At 36.9% G+C, this 20,984-nt stretch overlaps 1 protein-coding gene across 6 annotated transcripts in view; it reads left to right on the forward strand.

Annotated features, from left to right (window-relative positions):
• CDK14 (cyclin dependent kinase 14) overlaps positions 1–20,984 on the forward strand; it is a 329,577-nt gene that overhangs the window by 248,908 nt on the left and 59,685 nt on the right. For all 6 annotated transcript variants that reach the window (XR_014317025.1, XM_082754727.1, XM_082754726.1 and 3 more), the window contains 2 exons: positions 12,158–12,297; positions 16,468–16,614. Coding sequence is in view for 5 of the 6 variants with exons in the window: in XM_082754727.1 (XP_082610853.1) it covers positions 12,158–12,297; positions 16,468–16,583 (256 nt within the window). In the remaining variant the exon portion in view is untranslated. The remainder of the gene's footprint in view (positions 1–12,157; positions 12,298–16,467; positions 16,615–20,984) is intronic.

The raw sequence follows: 20,984 nt of genomic DNA on the forward strand, positions 1-20,984 counted from the left end.
CCCATGCAGCTGGAGGTGCAATTATTATTTTGGGGCTGTTTGGTATTAGGTTTTGAATTCAAAAATTCCAGAATAGCCCAAGAACCATGCTTCAGACCACAGGAACTGTATTTTCTAGCATAAGCTTGAAGAAAATGTGTTGTGTGCCCCACTTATAGGAGGCTGGCATGTTCCAAAAAAGGTTTGGAATGGTTCCTGGCATGGGTTGCCCTGTGAACAATGCCCAGGAATGGTTTTGGATCATGCTGGTTGGCATGGGTCAAAATTATCCAAGGAGCAGTGGGAACACTCAGCAATTGAGTGAATGGTCAGGCTTTCTCCCTAGCCCTGCTTGTCATTGGCACAGGCTTCAATGGTGAGATTCTTAATATTTCCTGCCCCTTGCACATTTGAGCTTGTTCCCAGTGAAGTTTTCCCACATTCCTCTCTCTATAATGCTACCATCCTTTCTCACCTTGACCTGAAGCCATCGGGGTGTTTTTATCTTTCCTTTCTTTATCCTCTGCATCCAGACTGCTTTATACATTCTTGCCAAGATACTTTTTTCCTTCCCCAATCAGCTCTGTCATTCAGATCTTGACATCCAATTTTTTCTTGATTATCATAATACACTTCCTATATCCTCTCCTGACTAACACCCTTCTTCAAATCATATAAGAAACAGCCTGTACACCCATCTGTTTGTGTGCGTGTCTGTGTTGTTTAGCTCCCCTTCCAACACTGGCTGTTTCATTCAGTCACTTTTGAGCAGCTTCTACCCTTTTCAAAATCCTCCATAATTAGACCTCTTCCCTTCTCCCTTCACCAAGCTCCCACTATTTTCTCATTCATATTTAGTCCTTCTTCTATCCCCTGGATCCTTCTGACAGACTTGCAACTGCTGTCATCTTTTCTGTGAATCACATTGCTGTGTGCCCAGGCAGTGCATTTTTACCACTTGTTTGTAGTCCTTTTCTCCAAGCTTCTTGTTCTCAGCGTGGAAGCTGCTAAGACTTGCCCTTGTCTACCTTGAATGCCTAAAATCTGCCTCCCTTCCAGCAAAGCATAACATCCATTTAGGCCCCTAAATGGGACCCAGATATTTACCTGCTTGTCCTGATTTGGTGGTAGTACACATGACCAGCTGTGTAGCAGAGCTCCATGGATTCCACATTTCCACATGTGTAAAACTCTTTTGGAAATCCACCTGCTTATTTTGGGTCATTAGAACTAGCTTGAGCTCTTCTGGCAGTCAATTTTAGTGATAGCTGGCTCTTTGGGAAATCTGACCTTTAATGGTCACTGTTATAGATAACGGTTTTGATTTTAGTTCTTAAATCACCTATGCTGATTTATGTTTTAATAGCAGTAACTCCCTGCTTAGCTGTATCTCTTTCATGCTACTTTGACAGGTTAGGATTTGCAAAAATAGTTCAGCATTGAGTCCTTCCCTACTGCAAGCCAATTTCTGACTGTCAGATAGCATTGCATCCTCATACATATGTGAGTGCAAGCACTTACAGTCCACATGTTTCAGTAATTGATAGCTAATATATATGGAATTTGTGGGTTGGTCAGTCATTTCCAACCTGTTTATAATTAAAAAGGCATAGGCTGTTGAGTTAAAAAATATTTCCATACAGGTACATGTGGATATGTACTGTTTCACTTAAAAAATAACAAGTTCAAAATTATGTTCAGTTTTTCTCCAAATTGCATACTGAAGAGCAGTCGCTGTTTTCTTCTATAATGGTCTTTTGTGCCTAAGAAACACTTCTTTAATAATTATCCTCAGTCTTTCCCTGTCCAAGTTTAAAGTTAAATTCAGACTTGTATAATGTATTGGCACATGCATATTTGTTCTTAACAAGTATTACTGCTGCCTGTATCGATATCAGGCCCTGGAATTTCAATCCGCCAACTTCTCCCTACTGGAGGATTACCAACGTTCCTTTTAGAAAGCATTTCCAGTAGTGTAAGGAGAAATAGCAGTGTGCTAAATCAGGAGAGTAAATTTGAAGAAGGAATGGCACCTTCTGCTCAATGGTGTTGGTGTGAATGTGGCTTCCTGATTCTGTGATCTCTTCTAGTGTCACCAGAAGCAGGTAGCTGAGGGTTAGGGAGGTGCAGCTTGTTCTTTATAATATCTATCTATCTATCTATATATATATGTAATAATATGTAATAAAGTGTTTTTGACTGCATAGCTTTGAATATATTGCCCATATGCTCTTGTTATAATAATCTTGGTTTACTCCTCTCAGTGTTTACTAGGTCTGCATCATTTCCCTGTCATGTCTTAGCTTAGGAGTGTAGTTCCAAAAAGACCAGGTTGCCTCCTTGCATGTAATTGCTTAGTCTCATTGGGTTCAACCAGGCAACTCATATACATAAAGTTAAATGCATGCATATGCCTGGGGTCTGTCTTCATGAGCTTTCTAGGCTTGGGGCATTCTCTCTGCCTCCAAATCTCCATCCACCTTTAATGAGCTGTATAAATAAATACAAAGTACTCTTGATCATTCCATATCCATAAAAATATATTTTATTAGCTGAGAGGTATACAATAATAGAAAATATCAGACCAATCTGGTGTTTGAGGGAGCTGTGGGAGGACAGGACAAGTAGCTGCTTCCAAGTGGTTGACAGACCTGAGGCCCCAGCAAGACAGATTTGTAGGTTAACTGTGATAAATGATCTCTGGCTTCATTGACTAAAGCGAGGTCACTCTTCTCAGGGCACTGCCGGCATGCTGCAACGTTGCAGCAAATTCTTGGGGAAGTACTGAGCAAACAGACCAGTTCTTATTTACATTAGAATGAAATTAAGACTTCTCAAAACCAAGATAATAAAATATTGGATGAGAGGGCAGAGATTTATCGGGCAGTGCTAATGTTTATTTACTAGAACTTATTTTTTTCGTTTGTTTGGTTGGTTGGTTGTTTTTTTTTTACTTTACAAAAAGTAATAGGTCCAAAAGACAGCTGGGTTGTCCTTCTGTAGTATAAAGGAAAATAGGAAAAAATTGTTTACTGCTCTAACAGGAGCACCCAGTGACAAATTTGAAATCCAGAGTTTGGTTGGCTTTCCTCTGATGTATTTTTATTTGGATTTTTTTTGGAGAGAAACAATCCAGGTTGTTGAGGGTGGGAGGAAGAAGAGCACAGAGCTTTGACTGGGTCGTGTGCCAAAGGTTTATTTCAGCTATTTCTGTGTTTCGGGGGGGTTTATTCCCTCCTCTTTTTTGGCTCATGTCCAGCCAGTGAGGAAATAAATATGTGAAGAAAGAATGCTATGGAATGTTAACTTCACTGCCGTATTTTCTTCCTTTTATCATGCCCCAAGATTCAGTGAAGTTGATATAAATTCACCATGCCTTCTTTTAAAAAGCATAACAGAAAGGCATTCTTCCTTTAAGAGTCAGACTCTAAAAGGTGATTTTCTTTCACTCAGTTTGGTTTAAGCCTGTAAAAAGCATTAAGTGAAAAATCTGATATATTTGTTAGGGCATTTATTGCATTACTAACTTATATTTTCAGTTCTCAGTGAAAGGTTTATAGAGAACATAAACCTTGAAGAGTTTTTGTTCGGGATTAAAGATATATTTTCCCCATTTTCTGGTGAAATAATAGCTCATAAAATGATTGAGGTGTTAGTAATTATTTTTAGCTCTATTATTTTCCAAGGATATTCTGTTCAGCTTGCTGAGGTGCATGAAGAAAGCCTTTAAAAAGCATCCTCCTAATCATAAGATTAATGCCTTTTAAATAATTTCAAAATAATCAAAAGCTCCTGATTAGATGTCACCACCATGTTGCTGTTTTTCATTAATTACATTTACAGCAAGCAAAGACCTTGCAGTAAACTGTAAATCCAGCATACTCAGAAGTAGTCTGTCATTGTGCAATATACCATATCTTCCATAATGAATATTGTTAGTACTGGGCTTACTGGGATGCAGAAAGAGTTTAGATAGATACCTGATTGTTGGTGGCATGTAAAAAAATAAATAATAATAATATTTTTTTATAAAAAAAAATAGTTGCTAAATTCTTTGTAGGGCAAAATGGTAAGGGATGTTCTAATTAAAATTTCTTAGGAAATTCTTTCCCTGGGAAATATATGTATCTGAGATGAATCTGCTGAAAACTGGGTGAAATAATGAATGGAAATGAAATACTTAAGGTAGAAAATATTTAGTGTTCAAATAATTTGTTGTGGTTTTAAGCAGCAGCAGTACCCAGCAGTCACGCTATTTGGAATATCACAACCTGAGATTTCCCTAAAATTAAGGAAAGGGTATGATCATATCATGGAAAGCCACACTCACAAGTGTGGCTTGAAGTATGCTATCATTTGACATATAATGTATATTTGCTGCTTAAATGCACTTATTTTTCTTCTCCATGCTGTCTTTAATATTGGCCACACAGACTCAGTTCTCACTCACTTCATCTAATGCTCCAGCATCTATTATACTAGCAAAAAAGATACCTAGTATCAAATGTTTAAACCTTTATGTAAATGGCATAGAATAGTGGACAAAAAACACAATATTGTCATGATGGTATCTTTTTTGCATTAAGCTCTCAACAGTTGGTATTGGGTTTCTTCGGAAAGTTTTGTGTTCCAACATATTTATTTGGAGACATCAGAGCAAGAACGAGGCTGGATGTATGTCAGGCTACGGGAGACAAAAAGCAGGGTACTGTTAAGTCTGTTGTATGTTGACTGATTCTCTTTAGGCTTAATATTTAAAGTTCAAATTAATCAAATTCAGTTTTTAAAGGCATTGTGTTCTGTAGGGATGTCATATTCTGCTTCCTATATGAAAAAAACCTTTCAAACAGGATATCACAAGCAATGTCATGTTGTAGAAATACAGTAATATATGTGATACAACACTAAAAAGTCAAATATAGTGCAGGAAGAGTCAGGGAGAAATAGATTCATGTGGAAATTTTGTCCTGAGTTATATTCAGTGATTACCCACATAAACAGATCTGAATGATTTTATGATCTAGTCATGACTGAGCTTAATAGTCATTATCAGATGTGACTTGCTGTGAGGGTCTGGATTGCGTCATTGCCTAGTTTAGGTGTGACCAAACTGTGTCTCTGCAGCCTCACATGATTCACAAACAGTTTAAGTAAACCCGTTTTACTACAGCAAGTGGCAAAGTTGCTTGGGCACTGGGACTAAGTAGTAATCATCTCTAGCTGTGGAAGAAGCAAGCCAACCCTCAGTGCTGAAGCAGCAGGATCCGATCACCTGTCCCCAGCTGCATGTCCGGCCTGCCACTGGAGGAAGGCTCTGCAGGCTGCTATTGCTTCCTGCCATTGAAGCTATTGGAGTTGTTTCTTCCCTATTGGTTTTAATTGGGACACGTAAATGTTGTAGTTATGTGACTCAGCCTTGGAAGAGTGATCAACTTTGCTATTTGGAGATGTTCAGGATTATCCTGTCCTGATTCTTTTGGACTGAAACATTACAGGGTTTGGTAGTTAACACGTATTTGTGCTTGAGAGAAAACTAACAGTTCTCAAAAAAGAGATTTGACATCATAGTTCTTCATTCTGGGCAGTTCAGGAGCTGCAGCTATAATAATGGTTTATGTACAGGGTCAGTAGATCCCATTTAGAATTTACCAAGTATATAGGAATGACACAGCTAGTGGTAAATGTACAGTAATTAAAGTAAACTAAAAGAACAATAATAAAAAGTTGCCTGTAATGTTAGAGCCTTCATTCATTGCATTCACGCTTTTCAAGAAATGCTGTTCATCTTGGCGGCTTTCCTGCTAATGGCATCTGGGCAACTGTCAAGTGAGAGTTAGTTCAGGTGTGTCAGGGTTATTACCTTGTTGGACTGCACTGAAAGAACTTACCTCCACAGCTTCCCAAAGAGGGCTCTCACCTCTTCTAATCTATCTCAACAGCAATACTGAAGAATCAAACACTGATACTTCTAGCTGTATGCAAATATCCTGAGGAGAATGCTCAGCATTGGTTGTCATGGCTTTTATTGTAATAATAAACATTTTGACCACCTTTTCAATACTTCAGCAGATAAGACTGCTGATACTGTAGTACACATATAATTAAAAGGGATTGAACTAATTTCTAAATTGCCAAAGAAAGATTGTTTCATACGCCTGTGTGGAGACTTTGAAGGCCTAAAGACTGGAGTGCAGTGGTGTGCAAGGATATAGGCCAAGGATGCTGGTAGCAGTGTAGCCACATTAGTGCAGGATTTGTCCCAGCTTCACTGATCTAAGAAGCCTGAACAGGATACTGCACTTGTGGCAACCTTGCTTCGTGTGCAATTGAACTGGCTGCCTATGGGGCCTGGAGAGCTTGTCTTGCAACACTGCACGCACAGAGAGCTCAGTGGTTCTGAGCCTAAACTGCTGCCAGCACCAGTTTGTTGGGAGCAAGAGGGGCTTGAGATGTCTGGGGATGCACCACTTCTAAAGCACACTACTCAGCACTAAATGGCAGCCTCAAGCTGATACAGGGCTGATCCCCAAACTGAAATATGGGCCCTGTGACCGTGCCTGTAGGCTGAAAGGTTAGTGTGTAGTTTGGCTTAAGGTACCTTTACCCTGTGCTGTAGAGCAAATTCTATATACCGTGATTGATCAACCAGGCTGAGTAATAAAATATGGCTTCAATGAGCCTTCAAAAGCTTTAGTCTCTCTTTGTTCATCACCTTCAGTCCTCAGTGCCCTCTGTGCAAACCATAGAGAAAAACGATACCTTCTTTACTTTGTTAGGTTCCCACCCTGAGGTGCACGCTTTGTGCCTTCGTTTGTACCAAAAGCTAAAAGTGTTGCATCCAAACTGGTGCTCGTTTATTGCAGGGTTTGTGGTGGCTGAATTACTTCCGTGGCACCTCTGCGGAGGCACGCCAGGTGTGCTGGGGATGCAGCTCCCAAGTGCGTTTCTGCATGCTAGGGCTGCCATGCAGCTTCTCTGAGGATGGCAGGTGTTCTTGGCAGGGCTGTAGCAACGGAAAATACTGCTGATATTAAGGAAAAAAGGAAATGTTACTTGAGGTAGCCCCTGCTCTGGCCTATGTGCTGTGTAGCTGTTCTGAGCAGGGTCAAACACATATCCAGAGATGTGAAACAGTCGAGGCACAGAGAGCATCAGCTGGTTGGGAGATAAAGGTATTTGCAAAGAAAATGTTGACTGCTTTCTGTGCCATATGATGTTGGCACAGCTTTGTGTCAGCAGAGGCTTAGAGCCTGAGAGAAGATGGAAAGACTGCCAGCCTCAAGCAGGCTTGGGTGAAAATCCTAAAACTGGGATATGGCCCTTGCAGCCGTGCCACTGTAGGTAAAATACCTGTAAACTTTAAACTCTACTAAATGGTGTGATTGTTCTAGTTAACTGTTGTTTTGTCTTTCAGCACTTCAGGTGACAAGGGATTACATTGAATAAAGAAGCAGAGCTGGGGTTTCCACAGGGAGTTAGGTGCCTCTCCTCCAGGCCATGCTGTAAACTCCAGTCAAGAAATGAATTAATGATATGCTGTGAGAATTGTATCTTGAAATGGAAAATATGCACAGTAAATGATTTTTGCTTTGGGAAGTATTTACCTCATGCTGTTAGGAGTACATAGACAGCATATTATTTCCATTTGTTTTAATGCCTATTTGTCTTAATTATTAATGTGAAGTTGAGCTGCATTCTTTGTTGCATTTAAAAGCAAATCACCCCAAGTTCAGAAGTTCACTGCACATGCCCCAAACTTTTTTTTTTTTTTCTCAAGAGCTTAAACCAAACTTCAGTGATCTTAGCCATGTTCTGCTTGACCAAATACTGACCTTTCTTTGCAGTAGAAAGACATCCAAACCTGTTTTCTGAAATTAAATCAAATTCTTGTAATCCAATGAGATTTACAACTGCTCAAGTGTAGTCAGATTCATATATGTTTAAAGTGAGTCAGGTTCATATAGTGCTTGTTTTTGTTCATCTAAGGCAGTATATTGCATATGAGACTAAGCTGAAAATTAGAGTGTTTTTGCAAATGTCATCAGAGTAGGTCTGTAAAAATATTCCTAGTATTTCTCAAAACAGCATCTACATGTTATCTAATGCTCATTGCCAAAGGTTTCTCTGTATTCTGCTGTATGCTACATTTTCTGAAAGCATGTATGTATGCTGTCATGGCTAGTAACTATTCCTCAGTGATTAGTGTGACAGTAAGTGAAGCGTGAATATTGAGACTTGCCATATCATGCATGCCAAGTTACTATATGGCCCAACTGCTGTGAGACAAAACATGCTATTATGTTTTAGACACAAAGCCATATTGTATGAAATTCCATCCTGTCACATACTGAAGGAGGTGTATTTAAAAATCAAATCTTTTTTTTTTCTTTAGTTCTTTTTGTTAACTTTTTCTGTCTTAGATACTTAACTACTGAACCCCATCAGAACATTCAGCCTTTGTCCCTGTTGAGGAATCATGTTACCAACTTACATCAGTCAAACAGTTAATATTTGAAGGAGGAGACTTTAAAGAGACTATTGGCAAAAACAAACAAACAAACAATAACAACAACAAAACACCAAAACCAAGCGTTCTGACATTCCAAACAACTGAGTTGATACATTAAATGGGTTTCTCCAAACAATTCTGATATAGTAGAGGTAATTTAAATACATGATCATACAGTGCATTTTTCATAAGTGAAAGAATAGCTTGTCTGTAAACAAAGCAGCAAAATTAGTCATGCATTCCACTAAGGCATCAGTTTGAAGACTGACAGCCTTAGGATTCAGCATGCATATGACTTTTGCAGTGTCCAGAAATGACCTTAGCAGAAGACACGTTATTTGGAGAATTTTGTCATTGCTGTTCAAATCTCTATAAACAAAGCTAAGACTTTTATGTAGAACTTTGCATAGTTAAAAGTAATTATTTGATCCATGAGTTACTTGGATGATCTTCTTTGGCCTGTGTTACACAAGAGGTGAGACTTGATCCCTCTGGTCCCTTCTGACTTTAAAATCTATAAATGCTCGGAAACTTGATGCTAATAATGTGCCAACTGGAATCTTCAAAGCACTGTATAAACAACTAACCCACCACAGCCCTACTTGGACTATTATCAGGTCAAGGAAATATAATAATTAGAGCAGAAAGAACTATTTTTGCAGGCTGTGTGATGATTTTTTTCTATTTATTGACTCTTAAGTCTGGTTCTACTTTTGACTGATTTATTCACAATGATTTCGTTAGTGGATGTGATTATGTTGCAACCCTAGATATTTTTGTTGTTTTTATATCGCATTTATGTATAATCTGATGATTACTTGATACTTATCTGTGACTTCTTGATTGACTTTGGTTGACTGATACCTTTTTGCTTTCTGAACTGAGAAGGTGACTTTGGCTTCCTAAACCATTCCTCCTCAAAATACTTTAAATTTATTAGTAAATCTTATTTTCTTTTTAAACAAATGCCAGCAATGCACCAGATACTTTGATTACCATTCATACAGTCAAAACAATGGTACTACTTTATTCAAGAACACTAAGGAAGTAGCATTTCATCACCCATGATTTCACCTGCAATTCAGAATTCATTAATTTTTGAATGTTCTTTTCTATGCCTACGGATTAGCTAAGGATGGCACAATTCTTTTTCTTACATTGGAAGGCAATATTTAATGATTTACATAAGTGACCACATTTTTTTAATATTGCCTTTCATTCAAGACAGAGCAAGTATACGCTGGGTACTAAAAAGCTCCCACCTGTGTGGGAAAAATAAAAAAAAAAAAATAGTGAAATGATTTGCCAGGATCTCTTGACAAATAATTGGTGCAGGTGGGATTAGGACACAAGACAGGCCTCACTGACTCAATATAATAACTGGTCCATGGGAATTTTGGATGTGTAGAAGAATTAATGCCAATTCTCCGTGGGTATTCAGCCCTCTTTTTTCCTTTTCTTTGTTGAGACTAGCCTTTTCTCTTGGTATTTTGCTGTGTTCTATAATGAACTTTCCTGTGATTTGAAAAAAGTTGAGTGAAGGAATTTCTACAATCTGGTAGTTTAAGGAGTCTGGAATTAATTATTTTCTAGATTCTAATTTATAGGCAATAACTGTCTCATTCAAGATGCCTTCATTTTGTCATGAACTTAAAATTTGAAAAAAAAAAAAAAAAAAAAAAAAAAAAAGCACCACAGAAAAATTATGCCCATCAGGAACACTAGAGTTTTTGCATCTGTTTAACTTAGAATAATGTTTCCAAATCCAAACCCTGAGACTTCTTTAAGATTATCGTATCACAGAATCACAGAATGGTTTGGGCTGGAAGGGGCCTTAAACCCAGTTCCACACTGCTCACCTTGGTTAGGGACACCTCCCACCAGACCAAGTTGCTCAAAGCCCCATCCAGTCTGGCCTTGAAACTTCCAGGGATCGGGCATCCAAATGTTCTCTGGCTGATGAGAAGTAGTGGCTTAAAGTGGTCAACATTTCTGGGCAATTGGTCCCTGGGTAATTTTTGGATAAATATCCTGTCTGTTCTCAAGACCCGATCAGATATGTTCAGTAGTCAAAAATTCCTGTACAGCATACAGTTGCTGGAAATTAAGAAGAGAGACAATTGCATATTTTTTGAAGCATTATAAACGTTGGCATGTTATACATATGTTAGCACATGATTTAGTCTACTAATCACTTATACCTACTAGTATATGTACTAGTAGGTTTGCACTACTATACTATGTGCAAAAATCTCAAGAGCAAAATGTGAGGAGATGCTTTTGACTTGTGTTTTTTTTTTCATACATAGTGTGGACAAGAAAGGCTGTGTCTATGACATTTGAGACTTAAATCTCTCAGTAGAATAACAATTTAATATTATTTCATTTATAATTTTCAATGTTGTCTATTCATTGTTGCAGGGTTTTCACCTAATCGTATATCCTATAAAGTATAAAGTATATTTTTATACCTTATGCAATTCAAATGCATGAAAATATGAGTACTGCTTTGTAATCCATGTTCATTGAACGCTACTCCAGAAAGCCATCTTGAACTGAACAAGAACGAGAATTTGCAAGAAAAATGCTGTAGGTTTTCTGATTTTAGAGGATGCCAACACCTTCTTTTTCAAATACTGAAGTATTTTGGACTGCAGTCTACTATATCTGTATTGGTAAACTAGCACAGTGGAAAATAGAAGACCTTTAATATATTTTAGCATTTTTACCTGACAAAAGATCTTTACTGAGCAAAGGCATGACTGAATTTATACAGTTACTTACTAATAGTAGCAACATGATGTCTACAAGATTCAGCACTTCTTCTTGGACTGTGTATTACAAGAAGTTTGGTGGCTTTGGAAATTTAGGAGGTGGCTGTAGAATAGTAGAACAAAGCCACATCCTGATTATCACCATTTTATTCTGTTCCCTCTAAATCTTTTATTTTTAGTCTCTATTTTCATATAATACCCCCAAACATGGGGAGGTAGTGCTTTACCTGTCAGTAAAGCACTACGTTTTATCAGAATTCCCTAGGTAGGTTAGAAAAGATAATTCACTTACAATTTAATGTTTGCATTGTATTTACACTTAATGAAGAGTCAGCCTTCTGCCATGTGAATATATGAAAAGTAAGTCAAAAATAAATCAAAAACACTTCACAAAAGACAAATGTCTTTATGAAACTTGATGTTATATGTTAATTATCATTGAATTTTAAAATCTGATACTTCACAAAGTTGGGTAAATACTACTGTTATTTTAAACTTGGATTTCATTATTTTAGATAGTAATAAACGCTTGTCTCCAGTGCTGTAAATTCTCAGCCTGTCAGTATGCTCGAAGAAAATGTAAATGAAGGAATCAGAACAGTTGCTTTCTAGATGCTGTTGCTCACAATCCTTTAGGGTACTAGGTAGGGCATTTGTGATATGGTATAATAGGTGCTCTATATATGTAAAATGTGCATGAATTTTGTGCTGTCAATCCAGAAATAATTCATTGACTTTCTAACCTGAGGAATGTGTTTCCCAGTAGCACCCCCAAACAGACTTTGTCTTTATACTGGCTAGCAAGACTCATTTCAACTGTGCTGACTGCAGATGGTATTAGTAAACAGGATAATGAGACTATTTTTCAGAAAAAACCTTCTTGTTTGTGTTTCAGGCTCAGCTATGTGAATCATGCAGAAGATCTAGCCTCCAAACTACTCCAGTGTTTCCCAAAGAACAGATTGTCAGCACAGGCAGCCCTGAGCCATGAGTATTTCAGTGATCTGCCCCCACGGCTATGGGAGTTAACTGATAGTGAGTATAACCACCTCTGAATCGATTGAAAACAAAGACACTAGTTCACACAGATGCATGTGTGTATACTTGTATGTATGCTAACACTCACATGCAAACTCCTTCGTGGACCTGCACATCCACACACAAAATACGTGACAGCAATTGTGTATTTGAAATTACATAGTTAGCTTGACACAGGAAAAAATGGATTTTTTTTTTTTTTGCTATCTCTACTCTGCAGTCTGCAGCTAGCTATCTTTGTATTTGATTATGTGTGCAGCCAAGAGAATTATCTGAATTGTCATAAAGCAAAAGGAAAAATACAATTTACATATTTAGTGCTTTTCACTTTATAACATACAGTACTTCTTAACTAGCTGCAGCATACAGGATAAAAATCCAGCTATGTTTGATTCACAGAATCTCTATCTGTTTTAACAGTAACCTTTAAGAAAGAGATTGGCATTCAGAAGTCTGAGAAACACAAAGTAGAAAATTGCTTAATTTCCTGAATTAAACAGTGTAAGAAGAGAATGGGAGATGATATTACTAACTGAGAAAGCTTTCAGAATTTATATCCATCTTTTAATTTATTTTATTAAACAAAATGCTTTCCAGTTGACTTGGCAAATATTATCCTATTGATATGTATTTTGTCAGTTATCTCTTTAATATTTGCAATTCATTTATTTCATATATGTCCATACCTTTTCCAGAGTGTTAAAATTCACTACTATTTATTTTGTGGAAAAATATTACCATGCATGAAATTTTTGATGAAGATTCTGGCATTAAAAATAGGTTTCATAGGGGAATACCAATCACTATTTTGATTTAGCACAATATAAGGAAGGGAAGCATGCTTTCATTAGAACAGTGGTTGCTATTTTCTCCTTTCCAACATACTCTCATTAGCAAAATATCTAAATCCAGTACGTCAAAGCAAAATTTTCAGATATGCAACAACATAATGTGTGTTTAATTATGGCTAATTTAAAGCTTTGCTTGTAAAAAATGAGTTCACATTCTGAATATTAATCCACAATAGATTTTGTTTACTTCAGTCTCATTAAGAAAACTTTAATTTCCCAAAAGTTTAGCTTTTCCATCCTCAACATCTGTAATGGTTACATTTTGAGCTAGTACTGTGGACTGGCACTCCAAGTACCCTACTCCTGACTCTGCTCTAAAGACTCTGCTCTGCTCCATTTGTAGAATGTGAACATTAAAACTGAACTGGCAATACCAATTCTTGTACAGCATAGGCTACATCACGGACCTTGTCCTTGCTCTGCAAAAAGATTCATAGTTTCCTCCTCTGCCCACACCAGTCAGTTTTCTGACTGTGGCACTTCACAAGCTGAAAATTCAAAAGGTGCAGTGTAAATTAAGGGTACTGTTGAAAGTCTGTCTTTGCTGAAATTGATGCAAAGAGATTCATTTCTTCAGGACTAATGAAACATCAAGAATGCCAGTTCATTTATCCTTTTCCACTAAATGGAAAACAAAAATCACTCTTCACTGGTGACATCTCAATCCTTCTGACTGTGTGATTCAGTCTAGCCAGGATTTTGAATTCTGAATTCTGCAGTAGTACTTTTCTGTTAATATGGACTTATTACCCACTTGCCACTTAGTTTATCAGTCAGTGGTTAAATCCAGTTCTATCAGTGAAGTAAATGCCTACACATTATCACTCTGCAGCAGGCTGCCAACAGAGACAGTCTTGTCCTAGTCATTAACAAGCACAATGTATGCAGAACACCAGAGGGGAATTAAAACCACAAAAAATACCTCAGGGTGGTATTTTTAATATGAGAATTTAATTTGTAATTTCACAGATTAAGAATTTTGGCTGCATTAATCCTTTTATCAGCTCACAGCAGGTTATTTGCAGAAGCATAACCATAAGGCGATATTCATTGGCAGAAACACGTCTTTGCATAACGTTAAACATCAGGAGCAGTGAAACCTTTTGAAGGGGGGAGAATAAAGATGAAAAATCATTATATTTTAAAGCAAGGTTCTTCTAAATGCCTCCAGTAAAATTTTGAGTTACAGAAAGACTATTTCTGTGGCTAGTAGATAATCATTATGAAGCATAAATCCAGATGCAAGAAAGGACAATCCCAGTATCAAATACTACAATCATTTCTATTTAGTATGAGTTGGATATACTTGTAAACATATTTCCAAAACAAAGAAGTCATATACTTTGGAGAGATGGGAAAATGTTTACTGTGTCGTGAAATTACCACTTTTTGCAATTCTAGTTCTCTGGGTTAATATTTTACATTGGGAAGGACTTGCTAATGATAATTCATTAAATGCAGGTGTAAATACATTGAGACTTCATGCACGATGGAAATGTGCATGATAGTATTCATCATGGAATCTGTTTTGTCCAATTTCATCCTAGTGCTGAACTGCAAATATCGGGATTTAGAACCAAAAACAATGAAAGACTCACAGGTGAAGCAGAAGAGAGGAAAAGAAAAAAGAAAAAGATAAAGAAAAAAAAAAAAAAAGATCGTATGATTTTCAATCAGAAAATATTGTTTATTTGGAATCATAGTACAGAAGTACAGTGACTCTGCCTAAATCAGATATGTAAAAAAAAAAAACACCACCACCCCCACATACACAAAAAAACCCACAACCTTAACAACCCTGTCTCTTTCTGTTTTGACTTTAGTACTATGTATTTATATTCTCTGTAATATTTTACAGGATAGCATTTTGATCTTGTGTTTTATTTTTAAATACATATGCAAAATTTATTTGAAAGATTTGAGAGTTTATTCACAAAAAGTTTGATTTTTGGTTTCTTTTGGTTTCGAGCCAAGGCATAATTTCAATTGGCTTGGAAATTCAATTTCCAAATAAGATCTAACATCTAGCTGCTGTCAATTTTTTAAAATGTTGCATTAAAAAGACAAGACTTTTGCAATTCTGAAAAAAAAAAAATTGTCTGTGAATACAGTACAGTTTATAAAGTAACGCCACCCTCATTCATCTCAGACCTGAGTACTAATCTGTAGATTAAGTCCTGTTACTAAATATGTGTTCTTGTTATTTTCTATTGAAAATAGTAATTTTAGTCCTTCCCCTTTTCTGCTTTCATACCTGAAAGCTCATATTATTGATTTATTTGGATAGAATATGTAATTCAGAATCTATGTTACCAAGGACAGCAGAATAGGACATTCAAGATGAGATGTCAAAAATATGGTGTAAAGATCTCGTACATAAAAAAATAAAAAGTATCTCCACAAAATTACATCTATACTAGTGAAAACACAAACAAGCAGACAAACAAAACAAAGCAAAAAAGTACTATGGCCCTGATTAATTCTTTAAACAAGCAGACTGTTAACATTTCCTCATGCAGTCATTCACTGGCAGCTATCTGAGGATATTTTTGTATGGACATTTGCTCTCAGAAGATACTGAAAACCAGCCATTTTTCCCCATCTTTTTTGAGGCATCCAAAGTAAAAATGAGTTTTCATATAATCAGTGTGTGTCCTTAGCCATTTGTAGTTAGATCCCTATGATTAATGTCATGTATACTACTAATTAGTTGCCTGGTGTTACGTAGAAATGCAAGAAGGATTTGCTTTATGTGAAAGCTTTTTGAATTTTTGGAATATTTTAAACAAACCTAGTTGTCTTTAACACTTAATAACATTAAGTCTAATAACTCATTTCTACTGGCATTAAGATTTGGAAGACGGAATATGTGATGTCACATTATTGCAAAACCCTGCTGTATATTTTCATGTTCATACTTATTCCTAAACGCTGTCAGAGAGGAAATTTTAAAAAGGAAAATATGAATTACAAAGCAGTGCAAAGACTAGCAAACACTCCCCCTGGAACCAGTTGTGTTTTTTGCTGTTGTTGTTTTGTTTATTATTTCATTTTGCTGTGTTGATTGATTTTGGTTTTGTTTTTTTAAAACAAGGCTTAAGCAATAGAAAATATGTGCATCATACAGCCTCCATCATACATACCATTCCTTTGCATTCAGAATTTTTACAGTTCTTGTTTGCATAATTGATGGTATATATAAAAGCTGTATTGATTTATTCAGTATTGTGTTTGCCACAGATATTAGCTAATTATTTTTAAATTGCTACTTTTTGGGGAAAAATCAGAGTTTCTGATCTGATGTTCTTTTTTGCAGTGTCTTCTATTTTTACTGTACCGAATGTAAGATTACAACCAGAGACTGGAGAAAGTATGAGAGTCTTTGGAAAAAACAATAGCTACGGCAAAGGTGTATCAAACAGCAAACATTGAAGAATACCTATGTTCACAACAGATAATGCAGGTAAGACATGATTATTGGAAGGTGTATCTTTGAAAATACTGTTTAGTTTTCTGAAGACACAATATAAAATTGAACTGCACATTTCTTAAATTACACATGATCAGGCAGATAATCTGTTTTTGCAGTATAGATTTGTCAATAAAATTAGTGTAAATTCTTGGTCTTGTGGGCAGGATCAGTGTGACTGACAGGAAACATTGCTGAAGTCAGTGCCAGCAGATTAAACATTGGGTTGCCTTTAATTTGGACTGATTTTTTTCCCCTAGTAGGATAAGGAAAGATAAAATACCTCTTTCCAGTTCTCTAGTTAAAACTGAGGGCAAGGACAAAAAAAATAATAGTAGATTCGGTAGCCTTGATAGCAGAAGGATGTTCTTGATGGAGACAGAAGTGTTGACATGTTAATAAATTTGATCGATATCGCTGGATCTGCTTGAACTCTTCTTGTTCTTGGATGGCTTTGATACCCCTTGGGGGTTTGATACCCCATCTTCAGCATAGTTCTTCAGCAGTGAAATAGCATGTAATTTAAGTTCAGATAATAGAACAGAACCAGAGAAGGGCAGGTGAGTAGTGGGGCTGCTTACTGACTTAATGCAGGGAGTGGTTGTTATATCACAGTATTAACTCTCTTCTGCTGCTCTTGTACCTATTGAAAGGTATACTCTGGTATTTATGTGGTTTATATTTGCATGAAGTCTATCTTCAGCTATGTCTGCTTGTTATGGTATCAGATGTAATTTTCCCTAATGAATTATATTCACTTTTTTACTGCTGTATGTTTACATGCAATGTTTTTTAACCCTGTAATGTAAAAGAGTTCATTTGCCTGGCAGACAAGTGCTGAAAACTGAAATGAATAGATTTCAGTCTTGACAGACTGCCCCAATTTTTGCACATGCTCTTTGGCAGCAAACCATTTAAGATTTTCTAATGTCAGAAATGAGGCTGCCTCAGAGCAGTCTGTTTACATCTTTATTGACAAGCTAATCCCTACTTTTTCCTGGGGCTGTGTCCCTGCAGACATCTCTTCAACCTTGTCTGTTCTAACGTGACATATCATTCATCTAAAGTAAATTTAGAATGTGCCCATCTGTGCTAAAGACCTTTTGTGTGGAAGCTTAAGTACAGAATCTCATTCCTAATGTACAGAATCTCCTTTCTGTTGCCTCCAAACAAATGATTTTTTTCATTTATACAAAATACGTAATAAAAAGTTTTATTTGAAAACCAGCATGTAAGATAACACAAAAGAAAACAGATTGATCATTCCTACTGAATCTGCTTAAGCAGACACAGACGACTCTTAAAAATTTTATCTGTAAGCAGAAAGAGAGAGCCATGTGTACCTTTGATGTTCATTGCTGTACTGTTGTGACTATTCAACCACAGCTTTAATACAGAAAAGCACCTTTTATTGTATAAGATCTGGAGATGCTTAACAAATGTTAAGTTGTGGTTTGTGTACGTTATTGATTTCAGTTTTCCATCATGGCTTGGGACTGTGTTGTATTAGGTGTGTACAGTGCAATAAAGACCAGTTCCTGATTGCAGTATTTGATTTGTTCCTTAATATGGGGGAAAACAGGTAACACTTGAAGAGTATCTGTTCAAAATAAAAGTCCTCTTACTTATACTATTTAGAGAATTGGGGCTTGATCAGATGAAATTAGAATATTAGGGGAGGCAGAAGCAATGTGGACATGGAACCTGGACCTTGCTAAGGAATCATTAGGATGAATGGAAACCTTTAAAGGAATGAGACCAACAAGCAAGTAGAAAGAACACTCAGTGCTGAGAGTGAACGGAGCTGGAAAAAAAGACTGAAGTTTTGATAATGTGAAAGGGAGGTCTGCTGAAGGCTTAATCTGAGTAGCAGGTGGCTGTCATTTTAAGTAGTAAAGTAGTGACTGACAAGTAGGATGTTGTTATGAGATATTCAGTTAAGGTCTCCATTCACAAGGCTCAGTGAAGCAACAGGACGTACAAAACAAAACAAAACCAAACCAAAACAAAAAACAAACAAACAAACAAAAAAAAAAACACAGAAAAAACAGACCCATGAAGGTATCAGGTAGGTGAGGTGATTAGTAGATAAACAACAAGTTGTTGAAGTATCAGTGAGAATGATGGATAACATCACACCCAGTGGGGTTAAAGAAAAAGTGCCAATCAGAATATGAAAAAAGCAGAGGGAACAAAATACTCATAGACCATCTCTTGGACATATTTTTACCCAACTTCTTGAACAGACTTTGCATATATAGTGTTGGTATGGAAGATGGGAAGGGGTGGAATCTATTTAACTGTAGGTAGATGTTTGCATCCGAGCTAATTGCTAGACTATCCTTTGCAGTTAAAGAGAAAAAAGTACTTCTGGAGCTTGGGTCTTCTTGTCCCAGAGAAGGCATCTAAAATAGATCCAACAAATTGCACTTTTGAAGCAACTGTTCCTTACTACATGGTGTAAAAAGGAGCCTTTTTTCAAAACATATCTGAGTGCCTCAGTATCCAGGTGTAGAATGACTGGTGCACATGAAAACACAGCAGAGCATTTATGATGGCCTTGTCAAAGGGATAGGATCCTTGCTCCTGACTGTGTTTGCAGCGAACCTGAATTTTGGAGTATGAACAGTCCAGTTCATTTGTATAGTTCGCATCTAAAATAGCAGCTAAGTATTTCCATTGCAAATGTTTTGAAGTGTTCCAGTATTCATCAGGAAGCTGCTAAAGAGAAATATCTTTAGGCACTTGATCTCTAAATCCTCTCAGGTGATGGGGAAAATGTGGGGGAGGGGGAATAGTTCTGTCTTTATATATATATATATATATATATATGTATTATTTTTTTTACACATTTATACATTGTATTGGAATTTATTAGAAGACAGATGCAAAATAATAATAATAACAATAAAAAAAGGAACCATCTTCAACTGATTTCAGAAGCACAGAGGTGCAGAAGAAAATTCTAGTTTTATGTCTTTTGTCTGTTGAGTCCAGTCCTTTCTTCCTCATTTACTATTTTTCAGGGCAGAATAGAGAATAAAATAGAGAGCTCCAACAAACAAACAGTGCCAAATCTTGCTGTGATAATTTAAGAAATTATCACCTCCTGCTGTGCTCTCCACATGCTTGCCAGAAGCTACTGCCCTAACAGTGCACCCGCTGAATTAAATCCACCTTTCTCTAGGTTTTAGAAAGCAGAGAGGCTAGGCTTTGCCCAGGAGTGGCTGAGGCATTGGCAAACATCAGCATCTGCCAACTTTGGAAGCAGCAATTTCTGGCAGATTGGTGAAGGAGAGGAGCTAAAGGCAGTAACTTCGTAAATGGCTGTGTCATCGTTTGTTAGAGCTCATCTGCTACCCTCAGAAATAGCTTCAAGGAGCAGCTGAAGAAACTGGTGCATCCCTGAGAATTTTACTCTGTAAAATATTGTAGTGCTTCAGTTGCTTGACTGCAGCATAGCTGCTTACAAATCCAAAAAATCCCTGAAATAGCAGTAACCTGAGACATGTTTCTGAAAACCTCGATAATGCCTGTCAGACCTCTACTACTAATAGAGTATTTGTGGACTAAATTGTGTCATTGTCATGGACTCCAGGAGAGAGACAACACATTATTTCAGTGCCCACAGGGAACGAGATGACATTTGAAGCTACCAAGGTCAATTTTCAGACTGCGCCCAATTGGAGAAAATTAGTAAATATGTAGTAATGAGCTCAATTTTACAGAGAGGAATCAGTCAGCAGTGAATTAGTGTTTCAGGGAGAAAGGGAAGAAATCTTGTGACCATATCCAAGTATCTTTAAAGCTTTGTGATAATGCAAAAGAAAAATAAATAAATAAAAAATTGTGCCTGCTGGTTTTCACTGTTTTGTTGTTGGTTGTTCTTGTTTGTTTATTTGTTTTGTGTTTTTTTGTTTGTTTGTTTGTTTTTCATGGTATTTTCTGTTTTTGGTTGTTTTTTTGTATTTTGTTTCCCAATGGACAGGAAGCATCTTTGTGGAAGCGTTCTAGATGTACTGTTGAGATACATTGTGTATTATCTTCACCCATCTCTACGTGTTGCGTTTTATCAAGATTAGGCTGGACCATGACAAACTCTAGAGCTACTTTTTCCTTTGGCCAGTGGAATATGTGGTTAGAGCTTATTCTTCTCCGGAGAAGGATGAGTCAAATTGTAATGGGAAAGACAAAGCAGTACCTGATACTAGATAGCACGCCGTGTTTTCTCGTGGTGATCTATAATCCCTAGCTCCCATTGGTTGGGCAGAGACACGAGATGTGCTTCTGGCCTATTGTGTGCTTCGCGCAGTCGGCAGGGACAGCTTCATTCAGGACGGTAACACCATATGCTTTTAAAGTAT

This window comes from Aythya marila, assembly GCF_965140915.1.
Source record: "Aythya marila genome assembly, chromosome: 2".
Lineage (NCBI taxonomy): Eukaryota > Metazoa > Chordata > Aves > Anseriformes > Anatidae > Aythya > Aythya marila.